The sequence below is a fragment of the Sparus aurata genome, chromosome 18 (assembly GCF_900880675.1).
Source record: "Sparus aurata chromosome 18, fSpaAur1.1, whole genome shotgun sequence".
NCBI classification, from domain to species: domain Eukaryota; kingdom Metazoa; phylum Chordata; class Actinopteri; order Spariformes; family Sparidae; genus Sparus; species Sparus aurata.
The window spans coordinates 19,697,001-19,717,553 of record NC_044204.1 but is presented as its reverse complement, the minus strand read 5'-3'; the positions used below and the strand labels follow the sequence as shown (position 1 = coordinate 19,717,553).

The 20,553-nt window shown below is 42.4% G+C and overlaps 2 protein-coding genes across 3 annotated transcripts; both read left to right on the top strand.

Moving 5' to 3' along the window:
* The first annotated feature begins 312 nt into the window (after positions 1-312).
* nek12 (NIMA-related kinase 12) lies at positions 313-4,404 on the top strand. 2 transcript variants are annotated; one of them, XM_030397414.1, is made up of 2 exons: positions 313-1,592; positions 3,535-4,404. In XM_030397414.1, exons 1-2 carry the CDS (start codon positions 473-475, stop codon positions 3,726-3,728), a joined length of 1,314 nt encoding a protein of 437 aa, XP_030253274.1. In that variant the 5' UTR covers positions 313-472; the 3' UTR covers positions 3,729-4,404. The 2 variants fall into 2 exon arrangements, with proteins under 2 accessions (XP_030253274.1, XP_030253275.1); XM_030397415.1 differs by having other exon boundaries at positions 313-1,603.
* Positions 4,405-16,355: 11,951 nt separating this feature from the next.
* On the top strand, positions 16,356-19,707 carry LOC115568262 (D(1) dopamine receptor-like). The gene is made up of 2 exons (XM_030395379.1): positions 16,356-16,879; positions 17,203-19,707. The coding sequence occupies exon 2, from the start codon at positions 17,551-17,553 to the stop codon at positions 18,658-18,660; it is 1,110 nt and encodes a 369-aa protein (XP_030251239.1). The 5' UTR covers positions 16,356-16,879; positions 17,203-17,550; the 3' UTR covers positions 18,661-19,707.
* The last annotated feature ends 846 nt before the right edge of the window (positions 19,708-20,553 follow it).

The following is a 20,553-nucleotide window of genomic DNA, read 5'->3' as shown; positions in this document are numbered from 1 at the left end:
TGTGGCTGCTGCCTCACAAAAATGTCCCCGTTTGCGAGACTAATAAATTAATTTTGATTGTGATTCATAATAATGATGATGAAGTGTAAGCTTTAGTAACAAGTTATACAGAGCAACAGCAGGATACTGACTTATAAAGTCAGCAAAGACAATTATGCTATAAATGCCAGGGAGCTAAAACCATTGTGGAAACATACAATAGATCACACTGTATTAGCATGGAAACTGGCGTTGCGATCACGTAAACACAGACACAACGCATGAAACACGTGGGGCCGCTAGCATCCACCAATCCGACGTCACAACGTCAGAGCGAGGCGGTTACCTGGGCAACGAAACTGCACACAAACGGCCCGTGACGTACGTCGACAGCTGTCCTGCGCCGGAGCTCTCCTTACCTCCACACAGGCTTCACTCCTGTAACAAAAATAAAAAAAACAAACCATCTTTTCCCGTCGGCTCCAGATGAAACATGGAGGAGTACGAGCAGGTTCTGGTTCTGGGCAGAGGAGGGGCAGCTGACGTGTTCCTCATGAGGCATGTGGGCCACAGGAGCCTGCACGCCGTGAAGAGGATAAAAGTAGAGGACACGCGGCGAGCAAAGACTCAGAGGGCGATTCTCCAAGAGGCAGACATCATCAGGAGGTTACAGCACCCTCACATAGTAACGTGCAGCGATGCCTTTGTGAACTCCAGTGACGGATTCATCTACATTGTGATGACCTACTGCGATGGCGGGACGTTAGATGACAAAGTTAAAGAGAGGAAACCGGAGGAGTTTTTCTCAGAGGACACTGTGATGGGGTGGTTTGTACAGGTCGCTTTGGCTGTAAATTACATACATGCTGCTAAAATACTACACAGGGACATCAAAACGTCTAATGTGCTGCTGACAAAGCAAGGCATGGTGAAGCTAGGGGACTTCGGGATATCCAGAGTGATGACCAACACGGCTGATATGGCCTCCACATGCGTTGGGACGCCCAGCTACCTCAGTCCGGAGCTCTGTCAGGACGTCCCGTACAGCTCCAAGTCTGATATCTGGGGTCTTGGCTGTCTGTTGTACGAGATCTGTGCTCTCAGACCTCCATTTGCAGCCACAAACCTGCTCAGTCTGTTCTACAAGATCACCAAAGGAGAGTACGATCCTGTGCCGAGCGTCTTCTCTGACAGCGTCTCCTCGTTGATCTGCAGAATGCTCTGCCTTGAACCAGAAAACAGGCCAAGTGCTGCCTGTGTACTTAGCAGTGCCCATGTGCAGGATCACCTGGTGTCTCTCAAACACACACAGACTGAAAGTGTTGCTTTGACTGAATCAAAAGAGGAGAGCTTTGACACTATTAAAGAAGTAGAAAATACAGACATGGACGCTACACTACAGCCAGATGTTCCCGGTCGGTCCCATTCATGGGAAGAGACAGAAGACAACATGGACGCCAGTTACAGTAATGAGGATGATGCTTTTTATGTTGGAGGACAAATCCACTGCGACTATCCTGAAGACTTTGATGAAGATGAAAGTTTGTCCTCTCTTGAAGAACCCAGTGAACACTCCGGGTCCCCGATGAGGAGCGACTCTGCTGAGCCTACTGGTAACACAGAGGTGGAGATGTGTCAGTGAAACATCTTATCAGTGCTCATGCCACAGTGTGCTAGTGATTAAGTTCACCAGTGACCGTTTGAACTGCAGTCAGCATCCTGTTGCTCACACGTGCACTCAGTAGGCGTGAGCATCATTGTGGGTGTCAGCCAAAACAATAACGTGATAAACATGACTGAACGTACACTTAATGCTGGTACATTGCCTACATTAAGATTATATTCAAAGGTCCAATTTGTAAGAATAAGAAAAAAAAAAAAAAAAAAAAGACGGGCGAGTCTCATTTCAAAATTGCCAGATATTGACGTTTTGGGATGGCAGTCGACCCAACCTACAATCTCAAGGTATCCATATTGGATGATTTAAAACCTTGAAAATAACGTATCTGTAATGTCCCTATATCATATGTGGACGTTTCCTCGATACCAAGTTATCATTAGCAAATAAGTTAGCTAACCCTACGGTGCAACCAACACCGGATGCAAGCCATGTAGCTAAAGATAACCTAGCTTAACTCAAGTTACAGTTAGCGTGTTGGCTTCCCTTGCCTTACATTGATCTTGGCTTCTTGAAACCAATAATTTGTTATTCATTGTTGGTTAAATCAACACAATTTGCTGGAATGTGTAAGTTATTGTCATCGATCACATTTGACGGGGAAGTAATCTATCAAGCTAACCAACTTACATTTCCCCTTAGATACTATTTTGCCAGCGATAATATTAGAGAGGAAGCACACTAAGGTTAGCGAGCTAGCTGCAACTCAGATATGCTGCAGGGATCTGGCGTCGAGCAAAGTCATTTGCAGATTGCAAGCTAGTCAGTATATCAGCTAGATCAGGCCCTGTGAGTTTGGATGAAGTTATCTACTCAAGACTCAAAAATCTTTGTCACTCGCTTTGCAGTTATGATGCTTCCTCCAGTGCAGCCTTTTCTAGGCCTAAGACGTAAGAAGCCATCCCAGTTAGGAATAACTTTGATGTATAACAATGTGTTGTATTCCAAATATTTTATTTTCAAAAGTAATGCAGAATATATTTCTATATCCAATGTTCCTTAACAAGTTTTACCGGGTGGCTTCAGTTCAGTCTGGATCCTCATCCTCTCTCTCTCTCTCTCTCTCTCTCTCTCTCTTCCTGCCTATTCTGTCACCATCTACTGTCACTATTGAAATAAAGTAGAACTGCCTAAAGACAAGAGTTTCTTCCCATGACAACACCATTAAATCTTTTATCATCAAGCGAAAAGGCCAAACATTCACTGATTTCAGCTTTTTCAAGTATGGGAGATAGTGCTTTTCACTTTTTTATGGTTCTAAACTGAATATTTTGGAGGTTTAGACTGTAGGACGAACAAAATGAGCAATCTGAAGACGTCACTTTGGATTCTAGGAAACTGCCATGTCAACTATTTTCTGACATTTTAAAGACTGCATGATTCATCACCCCACTGAATACAACAGGCTTAAAAGAGCATCCGTTGAAGCAGCCCTATTGAGGATAAACTTTAGACTTTAGACTATTCATCCCACATCGGGGAAATTCACTTGTCACAGTAGCATGTAGACAGACATACAGACATACAATAAGTACAAGACTTAAAATACTAAAAAAGATTTAGATAGGAGAGAAAAGATAAAATATAGGAAGGACAATATGTTAAGTTTCTCTCGTCATGGTCAGTAAAGCAGATATAGAGAGAAATGAAGGCACAATAGGACATATCTATAATATCGGTAATGTACAGGCCAGACAATGTTTTTTATTTGTTTTTGTTTGACTTATTTATGGTTTGCTTTTTAATGAGCATTTACTGAATTTGCAAGATGAGCTTCTTAATAAGTGGTTTTATGACGTTAACATCAAACACAAGCCTTCAACTCTGGTAGAAGTGTTCTCCTTTGTTCCTCAGCATATTCTTTTCTCTTTTTACAGCATTTCCAGAGTCTCAAGACGCCCCTGGACAAGTTGAATATCCAGATGACTTTGAGGAAGCCGAGGCGGGAGAAGAATACGAGGCTGACGCCGCCTTAGCTGCCCCTCGTGATGATGCACTGGAGGAGGAGTTTCAGCTCTGTGATGCTGGAGGACTGACAATCACCCTGAAAGCACTGAAGGAGAACGGCTGAAGACATTTTGATTTGTGAAATAAAGTGACACGAGGGGCTGGGGGAGTAAAATACCTGTTAAGTGCCTTGTTTGTTAAGTGTTATATTCAATTTCCAAAACTATAAGCCGTCTGTCTACCAGCCCATGCAGCCACAGAGAGAGAGAGAGAGAGAGAGAGAGAGAGAGGGCTAGATGATGTTGAAAACACTTGGTGGGGCTAGAGGGAATCAGTCCTGCTAAGTGTGTGTGCTGTTTGTGTGGCCGTACAGTCAGATTATTCCTGAATATGGTTGGAGGTTGAGTCAGTGAGTGCGATAAAGGTCAACCAAAGATCTTATAAAACAGAAATCTCGAGTAATTCATGTTGTATCTGACACAAACACAAATAATATACAATCACATAACTGTAATTTCAGTTAACTTAGAAGTGTTAAATTTGGATATGAAACACCCTAAAATTCACTCTGTATGTATTATCTTGTCTCAACTTCTTCTCAGGGGTTTCTCTTTGCCTCGAAATAAGATAAAAGCACACTGTGCATGCAACCATGTCTACAAAGGAAGTTTGTGGTCTATGAAGCTCGCCACAAAGATGTAATGATAATGCCTAATAAGATTAGGGTAAAAACCAAGTAGAAGAAGCTTATTTAGAAACTGAAATACAACTACAATCAATAAAATAAGTGCTGAAAATGATGCTAGATGCCTAACTTTGTCTTTATTTTTGGGACTGTGAACACTGCTGATTACTATTTACATTTGTATAAAACTTATGATTACAAGGGGATATAACAGGTCACTGGCAAATAGTTGGGCAAGAACACACAGTTCCATTATTATTCTTATAATTATAAGGTTTATTTTTAAGATTATTTGACATTTCTCATGGTACACTTACACTGTACATACACACGTAGACTTTAAGGCAAAAAAAATAAAATAAACAGGTTAATTAAGACCAACCTAAATGTGTTTCTTTGTTATCAGTTTGTCTGTGGTTGGCATTTTACACATTTACATTTATCACACGTGTGACCCACTTTCCTCCTGACTACCAGGAAAAAAAATATTGTCCAATCACATTTTTTTTAATTCCCCAATCTTTGTAAGGTAATTAGAATACTGAAAACATTTTCTTTGAAAAAAAAAAGCTTTTATTTTTGCGATATCATATGTCCATGTTACGACCCTCTAGTAACAGTCCACTACAGTGGACATTGGAATGCCATACATGTGAAACTGAACCTTGATGGCAACCAAGAGCTTCTGAGAATGACTCCCTTTCTTTTCATTTGAAAAAACAGAACAAAGTGGAGGAAATAACTACAAATGTCCATTACAGAGGACATTTTTAAACACTTAAATACTATGCTAAAATACAGTTAAAAAATTCAGACAATGTTTTAATGTGTTGTTAAGAGACTTATATAAAATATGCCAACAACATTTCCAAAATTTGCTCAATAAAAAGTATTATGTGCTTAGCTTTCCTCTTCCCATAAAATGTGCTTGCCATTTTCCTAAATGAGGAAGAGAAAGGTACCAAAGCCCCACCCCTTCACATTTGGTATCATTGAAAAGCCCTAAATGTCCTCTGTAGATAGCAAAAGGAGTTAATTTGGTAGTATAAAGTGGGTGAGATATTCAGGTTTAGAAATGTCCTCCACAGATGACAAATTTGAACTACTGGTAGTCAGGAGGCTATGACCCGGACTTGGTCCATGTGGTCTTGACTACAACAGTGCAATTCAGCGACCCCCTGTGGTCTGTATGGAAGCATCAGCATTCACTGGGTTTCTCTTTTTAGTTTTTTTCATTTGATCGCTATTGTCTGTTGCGATTCGTTGACTCAAAGAAACAACTCGATCAAAGGAAGTTACAGGGATGCAACTATGTCTTTATTTATTCTAGGGTGCTTAAGCATTCTCCTGTTTCTTGGTTTGGATTGGCTTTTCGTCCCTGTTCAGAGGCAAATAGTTCAGTTACTTTTGCTTCATGTGTGTGATTGTGTGTGTGATAAGTGTTGTAAAGCTCTTTGAGTAGTCAGTAGACTGGAAGAGCACTATAGAAATGCACACCTTCACTGAACAAAGACGCTTAAATGACTTGTTAACTCATCTTAAAACGGACTTAATTCAAACGAAAAAATTATAACTCAGATAGAAGACACCGAGCAGCTTCCACCTCATATTGCCCATAAAAGGACACCCCGTTGTATCTATTTATTTCCAATATACTGGTATAATACATACAATACACCTAGTTTTAACTCTCCTCTGTTATTGAGCTGTTCCTCTTTTGATGTAGTTATCCTTAAAATGACTTTATAGTGAAATTACTGGGAGCAAAGTTCATGTTTCTGAAGCTGACACACTCAGATGAACACTTGTCTGCATTATGCACTTTGTGACACAGCGAACAGGTAAGTTGTGAGCCAGATTGACAGAAAATGCCATCCACACATCTGCACTCCTCCACTTTCAGGTACATATCTTTAAGGTTCAGCACTGATGAGAGTTAGCAAACGACTTGAAATGTGCCAAGCTCAGAGCTTAATGTTGTCTCAACGGAAATGCAAGAATCAGTTTTATCACACACGATCTCTCATGAGTTGACCAAAGTTTTTCCGCACTCACAGTCAGCAGTCTCATGTTCACCCACTTGCAATACATCTGCTTGCAGCGACTTACAGGTCACACTCTGAGAGATCAAAGACACACAGTAGTTTTTCCATGAGCTAATACCGCACACATCCACGCAAAGGTAAATGTCTTTTCCTTTGTGTAGGTCATACACACAAACAGGCGCAAACTGGGTAAACTGTTTCTCATATGACCAGAAAGTCCAACCGCATACATCATCAGTGATCCCGCCTGGTGAACACTGTGTGAAACTGAAGTGGATCATTTATGTGTGTCCATAGCCATTATTATGATGGGATCCTTGAAGAGGCCCAAGAGGTCAAGGGGGCTCGAAACCAGAGCCTCTGTGTGATGTGACTAATGAACATGTATATAAAGGTTGAAGTGTTCAGTCCTGGGCAGCCCAGATGTTGACCTGTGGTGACCACAGACTTTTTTTGTGGCATATAACAGAAAAAAACAAACAAACAGAAAAAACAATTAAAAATAAACCTGTTGACTTTGAGATGAGGGAACTGGTGCAAAAAATGCGAATTGATTGCTGGGTTTTAGGACTCATTACAACAGCACTCTACAATGATTTGCTTCTCATCCCTGGCCCAACTTTTAGTCTCAGTTTTGTGAATGTGTGCACCCCTGGTTTCCTCAAAACACGTTCACTTGGAAGATGTCACAGCGAAGCTGCCATCTTGACATGTTTATAAACTGTGTATTCCTGGGGGTAAAATACATTTGACCTTTGGCATACTGCTACGAAAGTGCACTCCAAAGAACACTCTACTATTAAAGCAAAAAGCACTTACATGTACACAACTGAGTTAAGAATAAGTTGTGGACCACAGGAACTGTAACCATTTGCTGACAGTTTACAGTCACTACTTTCCCTCTAACTTCCCCCGTAGTGTGGAGAAGAACAATGATGTTCCCCTCAGTCCTGCTCAAACTGACACCTGCTCACTCATCTGACTCCTCATCCACTGATCGTGTTAGACAAAGGCGCCACGGTAGCTTCCATGATGAAAGCTGCGAAACACAGCAACCACATCCCCACAGTAGATATGAGTCATTAAGCTGAGAAAGATCTCCACAAAGATGTTAAAACTTACCAGAAGTAACATTTAAGAGAAATGCATTTAGTAGATTATTTCTCATATCTTTTAAAATTAATGTGGTAATGCTGCTGTTTCTATTCGTGTAGATATACATAGATTTTATCTGGTGTTATCGCTCTATTGGCCACAGCAGCAATCAAACAAACAAATCTGAGCAGATTTTCAGTCCAGTGTGACATCATTTCCTCATAAAGGCTGGTTAACAGTAAGGACAGTAAACACTATGGTCAATTCACAGCACTTTGGAAGTTTGAAAATTGAATTCAACGCACTTTCTGTGTGAAAATCGGACTCCCAAACTGGGCACGGAAATTGTTCTCATTTATTATCTACCTCCTTCATCTGCCATCCTTAAGACTTTAGCAACAAGTAATTCGGTTTACTGAGTGTCATGTAACTCAAGAAAACCGAATTACTGCGTTAGTCTGACTATGATCAGATTTTTAAGATGCATTTATACACCTTTGTCTGACTAAAATCGGACCGGATCGGATTTCTCATAGTCGAATTACACCACGTAGATTATTCGATTGAAAGTCGCATTACTCCTGCATGTATACGTTTCCAGCGGATCGGATCGGATTTTGCGTTCTGCGCAGGCGCGAGATTTTTCCCCGGGGCCGTGAGCCGGAAGTAGACGGGCGGCGGCGGCGGCTTTCCTCCGAAATCACGGCAAGAAAGAGCGCCAGAGTGCACCTAGTTTGTGTAATTATCATGTACACCATATACGAAGTGTACAACTTCGTCTCGCTCTTCGTACGCCATCTTTCTTGAATGCCGAGGCAGCTGGTGACGTAAAGAGGTCAGCCAGAGGTGCGCCGTTAACACTAGTTGAAATGGGTACAGCGCCACCTAGCGTACCGGGGCATGACATGCTTTCGGCCAGTAATTCGATTTTCTCACTGGCATGTATACTCGGATAATTGCAGTTGTCCGATTGAGCAGCATAGTCGAACTATGGCTGTAATCTGACTAAGCTGTGCATGTAAACGCACTGACTTCTCAGTGCGTTTACATGCACAGCTTAGTCAATCTTAGTCTACTGAAGTTTCACTCGTTATCTCATCTGATTTGGTCAGCTTGCAAGGAGTTATTAAGGAAGCACGAAGTCACTCCTCTGAGTAAATCATGGAGTTTTCCTTGTGGGTTTCGTCTGTCAGTGGCAATTCTTTGAAGATTCTCTTAAGTTATATTACAAGATTTGTTTACCTGGTTTCCAACAACACAGCAATCCATCACCACCATGTATCATCTTTATACCAGTGGGCGAAATGGTGTACTGTACTGTGGCAACAGATAGCAACAGAGATAAGAAAAGTGGCCCTGTGAGGCCAACATGCTCACAATGTGCTAACGTTAAAAGTATACTGCTCACCATTTTCACTCTCTTAGTTTAGCTACAGCTGAGGTCAGTGGGAATGTCATTAGTGTTGTAAGAATTTAGTCATAAACCAGATGACCTGATGATGGTGTAAAAGGGGAAGCAGAGAGAACAGCAAAGTTGCCACATTTCAGCCTGAGGGGGGCATAAATGTCTGCACTACATTTAATGGTAATCCATCCCACAGCTGCTGGCTGCTGCCACCCATAGAGCCACCATGCTATTCTACAGATACTTGATTTTACTGCCACAGTCGGGACATTTTTTAATAAACTGGACTGCAGGGCTTTGATTCGGGTTAATCTTTAAATTAAATTGAATTAAATCAAATTAAATTAAACTAAGATGGCTTAATTGCTGTGGCTAGTTCTTGTCAACCTTTACAGAGGAGAAGTAGAAAGCATCCTGCCTGGAAATATCACAAACAGGCATGGTTTGTCACGACCCAGGACAGGACGACTCTACAGTGGGTGATTAAAACCACCCCGACCATCACTAGCCCCTTTCACACAGAGAAGCCGCATTATCACCGCAGGGGTGGTTCACCTCTGCCGTTGGTCATTCACACAGAGCCAAGCAGCGCCGGCGTAAAGGCGAGGCGCAGTGTAATTCACACTGACAGCCGGCACTGCGGCTTCCAAAGAGGCATGATGGTGCGCGTCATGATGATGACGTCTCTGTGATTTCAAGGTGTTTACCTGGTGTCCTCCTGACAGTTTATAATCACACAGACGCTGTTATATTGTGTAGTGATTGAGATCCTGACCCACCAAACATCCTGGAAAGTGACGAAGTTCAGTTTTTCGCTCTAAATTACATAATTACATGATCACCATCAGTAAACTGGACCAGTCTGACCCGTCACTCGCGGGGAGGGTGGCTGTTTTCTGGGGGAAAGTTCACGGAAGTCTCTGTCGGGAGGGCTGACTATCGCTGTGAGGACGGGAGGACAGACAGGAGGACGGACGATGCTTCGCGTATATCTGTGGTATTTTTTTTTCTCATATAAGTTGCCAAAGACAGTTACAGTTACTACTTTACTTTTGTTTCTTCACATAACGTTGCTTTGTGTGAGATTTCCCTTTATTTAGTTGAGTGAAGGACCTGTATAGTTATCAAACTGTCTGATCGATACGCCCTTGATACGCGCAGCCGGCATATCCGTTCACACTGGTTCGGTTTACCAATACCGCGCCTCTGATACTACCTCCAGAGGCGGATAAGCGCCAGAGCGAAATTTCACCCCTCGCCGCCTCCGAGACATTCACACAGAGACGGAGGCGGAGAATTGGCGCAGGATCCCCGCATCCAAACGGCAGTGTGAATGGGGCTACTGGTTCCTATCTACAGAGCATCAGCGACATCAGTGAAGTGAGATGTCTGCACGGAGCCCAAAGGATACTAAACAATAACACCCACCCCAGCAGTAGTCTGTTCACCCTGCTGCTATCTGAAAAGATACAGAAGTATCTGCTGCATTACCACCAGACTACGGATCAGGCTGTGTGACGACTGAAGACATTAAAACCTGGTTATTCATATATTAATTTATACATACACTACAGCTATTATTTCATTATACAATCTTCTATTTTATGAAAATAATTAAAATAAGTCTTGAATTTTATACTCAATACTCAAGACAGAGTCACAAATCTTTATGGTGCTCAGAATCAGATAAAGGTTCAAGGTATCATTAAATTCTCATTTTACAACACAGGGTTGTCAAACAAAATACACATTGTGGTCCCTTTATGCTACACAAGAAACGTTATATAGGATGAATTGAGGAGGATGAATTACGGAGGATGAATTGAGGAGTGAATTGAGCAGTCTCAGCCTGAAGAATGAAGCTGAACTGGTGGTACGGCAGCAGATACCTCTGTATTTTTTGCCAGATGGCAGTAACAGACTGGTAAACAGACTGTGGCTGGGGTGGGTGTTGTCTTTTAGTATCCTTTGGGCTCTGTACAGACATCTCACTTCACCATGATGCTCTGTAGATAGTACCAGTAATGTTCTGGGCAGTTTTAATTAGCATTAGCGCCTTCCTGTCCTGGTCCTGAACCATGCCAGTTTGTGATGTTTCCAGTCAGGATGTTCCTATTGCTCCTCTGTAACAAGAGGAGGTGTCAAGTTATTCTGTTAACAAGACACCATAACGTAGCCTTCTTAGTAAAGCACAGAAAAGGCTCTACTTCTTGAGGAAACTAAGAGGGCGTCCAGAATCAACGACACTGAGTGTATGTTACAGCCTGTGAGTAGCTCCTATGGTCTCACTACGCAAACATACATAAGATGTTATCACTTTCGTAGCTTTTTCCCAGTCAAACTGGGACAACATTCTTTATTGAAGATTTGCCATCACTGGCCACAATCTGTGTGGGCGGATCTCCCTACATGCCCCCTCCCACATCAACTCTCTAGAAAATTAGTTTAAAGATGAACTGATAAAAAGAAAGTGCCGCTGACGATGCCATGCGTCATCATTATTACACTGGGGAAAGGTAGAAGAAAGTACAAAATCAACTAATATTTTCTTATCACAGAAACTGAGGTGTGAGTGCACATTAGCAGAGGTGAGAAAAAAAAAGAAGAAGGATAGCCCATCTCAGTTTCTTTACACGCAAGAAGGCACTTCCTTTTACTCTAAGACATGCTATATTTTGCCCTTAATCGTGCTTCCCCTGGTGAAAGTCACACCAGCTAACAAAATGTATTTTTAACAGTAGTGGGCATGGACCATTAAAACAGGTCACTATGTAGAGATTATCCATAAAATACATTTATAATACTATGAGAAAGGAAGTTTTAAATATAGTAAGAGAGATGTGACCAACTCATATTGTCATTATTGAGGTCATTGATGGTTTTCTTGATATGAGGTCAGCAGAAAGATCATTCACAACACTCAACAACCTTAGTCGAGCTGACTCAGTGCAACCTGTCATGGAAGTGTACTGGACCACACAATACAACACAGTAGTATTCAATACATTTTGATTCACAGGTGTTATATCTCATAACAGGACATTTAAGGCACTTTTCTATGTGCATTTGTGCATACAGTTAGTAAGTATGGAGTTTTATTTTAGTTTAGTTTTTCTTTATGTCCTGACAAGCAAAGTTCATTTAAGGTCCATGTTACCTGTGAGTCCTGTTATCTCATTAAGATAATCTTATCACAGAATGCAGAGTAACAAGATTGTCATTCATACCAGAGCTTTTTAAGTAGCTAGTTTTGCTATAAGTTAAAGCTATAGTATAATAGTATAATTGTATTAACTTTAAAAATGTACAACTTGCATGTAATATTTTATTGGAATAATTCTGTGAATTCCTTACCAGGTAGGTGTTGATGACATCAGAGGACATAACTTCCTCATTGACTGTGTATATAAAGAAGATGGCGACGCCGATCACATCAAGATTCACACTTACGAAGAAGAGAGTTTGTGAAGGAAGTGAGAGAGACGCCACCGAAGTATGATGAAGTGTGTGCTTGCCTTTGTTGTCCTGTTGCATTTCTGCTCCAGTTTTACTCTAAACAGAGACTTGAACAGAGAGATTTTACAGGGACTGGATATCCTCAGGAAACTCTACTCTCACAACAAAGTCAACTTGACATCTGTAAGTATAATGCATCATTTATATCATAACATTATCATTACAATATCATTGTGGCTTCACCCTCATGTCTTTGTTGTCACTCTCAATGTCTGTTGTGCCACTTCCAACATCTAGTGCTTAACACATGAATTAACTGCTCTAAAATCTCTTCCTATAGCCCGACTCGATTCGCACACCAGCCTTATCGCCACAACATAAGAAACATGCAGTAAGTATTGCATCTTTTCACCATCGGCACTCTGTAGATCTAGATAGAGCTTGGTTGCTCCTCTTGTTATGTTGATTCAGTTCAAGACACATGCATTTTCATGTATAATCACTAAGTCATCTTTCCATTGCAGTCCTCCTGTGTGCACATCTATGTCGGGGAGCTGATGCATCTTCTTAACAACGTGACGGTGGATGACGAGGGCAAGGCTGTTATAGATGGACTTAGGTTAAACCTGAACAGCATGGACCTGGGGCCAAACAGAACAAATCCACTGGTTAGTGAGCAAAATTATGACTGTGTGAGCATTCTTACCGTTAACTTGTTGCAACAGTAGTGGCTATAATGTGACATAATTCCAAACCCTCTCTGTTCCTTTTCCAGATATGCCGAATGAACGGTTCGACCTCGGCACCTTTTAATCCGTATCGTGTCTTCTTCATGCAGCTCAACAAGTCAAAGAAAAGATAAAGAAACTGGGCTGTTTTTTCTCTTTTGTGCAGAGCAGCTTATTACTCAGACTGAGATACTGTTTTTACATGAAATGAAATGACAGATATGACAAGTGAATGTAACAGATATACATTTTTACACAGTTTTGATGTTTTTTTTTTAAATGACTTTTAGGTATTTATTAGTTGTATTTATTTTTATTTATTGTACTATTTATATATTTATTTATTTTTTAGCAGATTTATTTATTCATAGGCAACTGTTGAGATCATTAGACATCTAATGGCAAGAATTCAACCAACTGGGATGCACAAAGTTGCCTAATTTATTCGTATAATATGAAAAACTTGATTACAGTTCAGAAATGTTGTGCTGCTGTCCTCAAATAAATCAACTAATTTCATAATTTACTCTGAGTATTTGTACATCAAAAAAGGTCATTTGAAAGGAACTATTTGGAAATAATACACACACATGTTCCTTTATTTTATTTGGACTCCATGATACTACCATGATGAACTTGTTATTTGCAAATTACACAGCCAATGTTATCAATCAACCAACACTAAATCCAGTGCATAGCAAAGTTACATATAGCTAGTTGAACTAGGTTAAAGGTAGTTAGATGGCTGCCCCTGCTTTGCATCACTTTGGCTGGTAGAGAGCAATTGATCATTGTTGTTTGTTTGTACCCATACATCATTTATTGAAGAGTTCACTCAAGACAGTCTGTGGCTATGTTAGCTACGTCATTTGTCCAAGACAGCATTAGCCAGCTAACACCTTAATATCACAATTACGGACGTCCCAATCCGATCTGCAGGATCCAAAAAATGTTGAATATGAAGAAAGCAATGGATGATATGGAGGTACCAAGCGTGGGCTGCGTCTCGCACACACCTCAGCTGGCTGTACACGGGGGTCTGCTGTCACAGTGCAGCGTCACAGACTCACCTGCTAACACAAGAAAGGTGGTTGGGCCATTGTTGCAATAGCATATGCAGACTAAGAAAGAGCCATATGAAAGTATATACTATGTTTCAACAAAATAAAGCAGGGTTCACAGCTTTCTTAATGCAGCTGTATTATCCAGGAAAATATTAGTTAATGTTAAGTGTCACATCGGGATTTTCTTAATATTAAAGGACTGGGATTGGAATCGGGGTAAAAAAAAACCCTGATCAGGACATCCCTAATCACACTGTATTTCACCTGTTGTTGTTCCTATGTTAGCTTTGACTCTGGCAATTTGTGTTGGACTTGGTGAATGCTGCTCATATGTCGACATTAGCCGAGTCAATTTGTTAACTAAGGTTAGCTGGTGTTGCACGTTGTTGGTGCTGCAGGGAAACAGAAGGAAGGCATGTGGCACTCGGGAGTGTGCATTAACAACACATCCTTTGGATTTTCCATGAAAAACCATCCCAAGTCCACATGAAAGTTCAACGTTACCTTTCAATCTACACAATTTAAGTACTGGCGACACAAAGCAGTGGCTACACTTAAATTACATTCTTTCAGTCCTGTTTTGTCTTTATGAAGGCAACAATTATATTAAGAACATTTTAAAAAGTGTTGATATTCTAATAAGGTGGTAAGGTTAGAAAGTGACTCTGTTAAAGTGTGATAAGAGAAAAGAAGGAAACAGGCGGATGCATTTCTCCTTAATCTGTCCTGCACATCTGGAGGGCAGGGGACATAATTGCATGCCAGCATTCCAAAACCAAGCATGGCCTCGTGTGAACAGCCATGCACCGGTGTTCCAGGTCAGTTGAGGAGCTATAGTTTAAGTTGCTGCGCCGTGGTCTCCTATAGATACAGTCATGCTTTTCACGTCTCATAAGGTCTCTGAAGTCTTGCATCTTTGCCTCAGCAGAGCAGCTCTCCCACTCAGTCTACAGCCCTGCCCACTTCTGCACTATTTGAGTCTCTCTCAAACAAACACGCGCACACACACACGTACTGTGGTCCGAGGCCTGTGTATGACGCAGCCTCCTTCACCTCCTCCTCCGTCTCACAGCTGTGTCAATAACTTCAGTGAGCTGGAACCATGTTTACCTTTGGGTCAGGGAAATGAACAAAACCATAAGGACTCAGAGGACTAATTACCTATATTGATCTACCCGCATTCATCTGTCCCCTTATTTTATTTTCTCTTTTAATTCTAATCTTACTCAGTACATATATTTATTTGTACTGTCCTTGTTTGATGTCCTCTATGTGACCTTATTTCCACTTAAATTTGATTACATGTGCTACTGTTTGATTTACCAGAACTCCTTGTAAATTGTGCTTTCTTAAATAAAGGTTTATTTAAATAATGATAATAATAAAAAAAAAAAAAAAAACCCAGACCAGACTATAGTTAAAATGGCACACATAATCTCAAAACAAGAAAACGATTATCTGGTCTCTCAGTCAACGTTTAGTTACAATCAATTGCTCCCTATTATTATTCTTGTTGTATTATAAATGCAGTGTGTCAGTTCAATGTTGTACAATTTAAATGCAGGATCACAGGACAGAGAGATGATAAAGGGAATATATGGAAAATATATATGATTGACCATATAACAAACAGTAACCTATATGATTCCTTATTTCATTGTGCTATTCGCTTATTTCCACCAGTCTCGTGGCTGTAACCCGTGTATTAAAGGTCCTATAGTGGGGATGTTAGTGATGGAAAAGGGTAAAAGCTGTTTCTTTTCCTCCTGTCAGAAGTACTCACATCACTGCGAGGTGACAGCTGGCATGTCACGATTGTTCCTGCATCCCACGATGCCATGCGTGCAAGAGACCAGCTTGAACTGAATAAAAGAACCATGGGTGTGCTGACAGATATTGCAAGGATTTTAAACAAGCAGTGCGCGATGTTTCGGTCAGAGCAGACACAGATAAAGACGGTGACATCGGTCTGCACATGAAGACGCCATGGGGGAAGTGTGTGAGTGTCTGATCTGAGCATAGAGCTGTCTTTCATAAAAAAAAATAAAAATAAAAATCTCTATTCCATTCATTAAAATAAAATGCTTCACGTGGGGTTTCTGACCCCCCCCCCCCCCCCCTCCAGCTCAAACACGCAGCTGTTGTCTCTCTCCGATAGGTGGCCTCAGCGACACGCTGGCCCTGCATGCTTGGCCTTTGTCCTGATTCAGTTTTATGACCTCTCATCTTAATCGAATTAAACCACACCACAGTGCAGATTTAACTGGGTCAAATTAAGAGCAGGCGCTGCTGATAACAGGTGGGTTCAGTGGGCACTATGATGCTTTGACCTCTAAACTCTGCGCGAGAGGTCACTCAAGACGAGTCAGGTGTTCACCTGCTGTATCCGCACTCCACAGGGGGAATCGGTCGCCAGAGGGGACTCAGTCACATGCTTTCAGTCCTACTTCACTTACTCTTGAATGGGACCACGTCAGAGCGCCGGAGCGCACACAGTCTCCGGGATTTGGCCGCAGACGCGCGCTGAGGCTGCAGGAGCACGCAGCGAGCGCGCTGATGGCTGAGTGACATTTGAGGAGGACTGAGGACTGCTGTGCGTTTTATTTATTCGCGGGTACTAGTCAGCGACGCGGACCCCATCTAGGACACAACTGGACTGTTTCTTTGGTGTGTTTTTTGTCGGGCACGGACGCTGGATGGACTTTACGCTGCTAAGTTCTTGCGGAGGCGACGGGACATTTATTTTGAAATGTAAAACGAAGCCACAGCTGACCGCATCTCTGTCTATGAGTAAGAGGTGAGTGAGAGGATTAGGATAAATATAGAACAAGGACATTTTGGGTTTATTCGGAGGAAGGTGTGACTCTTTATTAGTCATGCTTTAATAAATAGGCGCGCACGGGAAAATCCTGCGCTCAGCTGAAGCCTGTGGGGTTTTCAAATCATAGCACCGGCATGGCAATACACAATATGATAGGCTATCTGACAACCACAAGAATGTATAATCAGATTTTATATAACAACACCTAAATTAAGATTATGATTTAACCAATGTTGCATTTTTATGACAGGGGCGATCTAAAATAATAATTTAACATAATGAATGTCTTTAACCTGCAGGGCTGCTGATGACTTTAGTAAACAGACAGAGACATTCCTGAAATTACAGTTTGGGACCTACAAACTGGGCAGACTGAAGAGCTCACAGTCATTACCTAAGGAATCAAGTTACCACTACCTCTTCGGCACTGCTGCCCAAAGATGTCAAATCTAATTTACAAAGTCGGGAGGCAAACATCCAGCCCAGAGAGGCTTCTCCCCAAACATCTCACCCTGCATCATTTATCAGAGGACGCAATGATGGGGATTTTTTACAGTCCTGGAGAGCAGGAGCCTCACAGATTGTAGTCGTGTGTATATGATGTAGCCCGACTCATCACTATGACTTAAACAAACACATGTTCCGGGATGGATCTCATGAACTTCACGACTGTCATCGACAGTGGGTTTCTGGAGGAGGCTCAATCGAGCCGCGTCCTAACCGGCTGTTTCCTTTCGCTGCTCATCCTCACCACCTTGCTGGGAAACATGCTCGTTTGTGCCGCCGTCACAAAGTTTCGACACCTGCGCTCCAAAGTGACCAACTTCTTTGTGATCTCGCTGGCCGTGTCAGACCTCTTGGTGGCCATCTTGGTGATGCCGTGGAAGGCAGTGACGGAGATCGCCGGCTTCTGGCCCTTCGGCTCCTTCTGTGACACCTGGGTGGCTTTTGACATCATGTGCTCCACAGCGTCCATTTTGAACCTTTGTGTGATAAGCTTGGACCGCTACTGGGCCATCTCCAGCCCTTTTCGCTACGAGAGAAAGATGACACCCAAAGTGGCCTGTGTGATGATCAGTGTGGCCTGGACGCTGTCTGTGCTCATCTCCTTCATACCAGTGCAGCTCAACTGGCACAAGGCCCAAACTAAACCTTACACCCCTCATGATGGCTCTCCAGGTTTAAATGCTACAACTTACCGCAGCGCAGAGAACTGTGACTCGAGCCTAAACAGGACCTATGCCATCTCCACCTCTCTCATAAGCTTCTACATCCCTGTGGCCATCATGGTGGCCACCTACACCCAGATCTACCGCATCGCACACAGACAAATAAGGAGGATCTCCGCGCTGGAGCGAGCGGCCGAAAGTGCCAAGAACAGACACAACAGCATGGGCGGAGGCTCCAGCATCGCCGAGTCCGAAAGCTCTTTCAAAATGACGTTCAAGAGGGAGACCAAGGTGCTGAAGACCCTTTCGGTGATCATGGGGGTGTTTGTGTGCTGCTGGCTCCCATTCTTCATTCTCAACTGCATGGTTCCCTTCTGCGAGCAGTCAAGCGGAGGGGAGGCGTTCCCCTGCATCAGCCCCACCACATTTGATGTGTTCGTGTGGTTCGGCTGGGCTAATTCCTCCCTCAACCCCATCATCTATGCCTTCAATGCAGATTTCCGTAAGGCCTTCTCCATCCTGCTGGGCTGCCACAGACTGTATCCAGGAGGCCACAACATAGAGACAGTCAGTCTAAACAAGAAATGACTCACGACTCTCTAACAGCACTGACTCATCCTTAATTCTAAGAGTCCAAGCGTTTCTGTACAGGCCGGTCTGATCGACTTCAAACGAGGACGCTGCTCTCTGTGCTGACTCTTAGTGTGACTGAAGGATGCGCTGACCCTGTATGTACCCATGCTTGCATTGGGCTGAGCAGCCCCGTCTGTGTGAAGACTGTCAGAGTGAGCTCGCCATGCTCACCGTGGTCGCTGCACTGTCTTCAAATGGACGGAACTCCTGAAAGAGGAGATGGGATTTTGGGGATTGAGATTAAGACTCTTTGCTGTTGTGCCAGGCAGCTGGGAGCACAGCAGTGCTGACACGCCCCTGGGATAGATAATCCCATGACTGGGCAGCAGGCTTCCTAATGCTGTCAGACAGTGCTCTCTTCAATACCATCACACACATACACAAACACAAACACTGTCAAAACATGCTCCTCCAAATACAGCGCAGCGCCCAGCATGCACACTACAACAAATTACATGACAGCACCCCAAAAAAATACTGCTACTGATTAACATCCTGTGCTCTGCAGCGAAGCATCCAACCAAATCCTGCCTCTGCAAAGATGAACATGTCGGTAAAGTGCATCCACATCCGATCCGACTTTCCCTGGAAGTAAAAGTGAAAAATGCAGCTTGTCAGACAGCAGGTCACATCTCATTGCTGCCATCGGTGCAGAGTTGTTATTTATATCTCATCCAAATGTCGAATCATTATAACTTTAAACCAAATTTACTTAAAAGACACCTCATGAATTATTTGTTTCACTTGCTCTGAAGTGTATTATGGATGAGTGTCTCATATCACTTGGTGTGTCCTGTATTTTTCATAAACAACAGCTGATGACCTCTTTTAAGGAACAGGCACAAACCCAAAACAAAGGTTTTGCTTCACATGTGGTGTCTTTGATTGCTGTGCTTATTTTGGGGCTGATGTAGAACTGTAATTGGACGACTAATGTTGTGGAAGATCAATTTGAATTTGCTCTTTGAATTGAATTATTAAAGGATAACCTTGGATAAATCTGGATCTTATTTCTTATCTTATTTTAATAGTTCTGGCTATCGTTACTATTGGTTATGAAAACGTTGCACTCAAAGTAATTGCTGACATCTGGGAACACTGACGTCACCACAATGGAAAACAGACAGGGCAAGAAACATGAGCAGCCACACGATGAGACCCGCTGTAACCCAGCTCACGGTGAAGTCAGATTATTGAAGTCACTTTATTTGCAGGCAAAGCTGAAAGTGAGCTTCTTCCTCATGTTTAAGGTCGCTTCGACTCTACATTTTACATCGGGGAAAGAGCAGTTATACATGACATGTAATGGATGGCCGTTGCAAGAGAACAGGGCATTGCCTGCTGCATGTACGCACTGTGAATTCTGATTTCAAGTAATTATAGATTGAAGGTGACAGCCCTACTTAAGACAAAAAGGGTAAGTGTGTGACGTAAATGGTAAACGACGAAGTCGGTCCTTAAACTGAATTAACAGTTAGTGCAATTATTATTTTTCTTCAGCTCTTTTCGGCCTTGTGCTCCTCCATATCAGCCATACAGTGCTAAACTGAGGGTTTGTCTGAAACCTATGATCTTAAAGGGATATTCCGGTGTAAATTTAATCCATGGTCTAAATCGCTGTGAAACTGTGTTACACTCCCTCTCGAGAGATCAAGTTAGCAGACCGCTAATTTACGAAGTTTTATCAACCTCAGAAACAACCGCACGACGACAATACATTGCAGTAAATGGGTCCAAATATAAACCGCCACCAAAAAGCCACAAATAATGCTCAGAACAGCACCAAACTTCAGCAACAGTACAAATGGGGTCTCAGCACATAGTCCGGGGTATCTAACCTCCATGGAT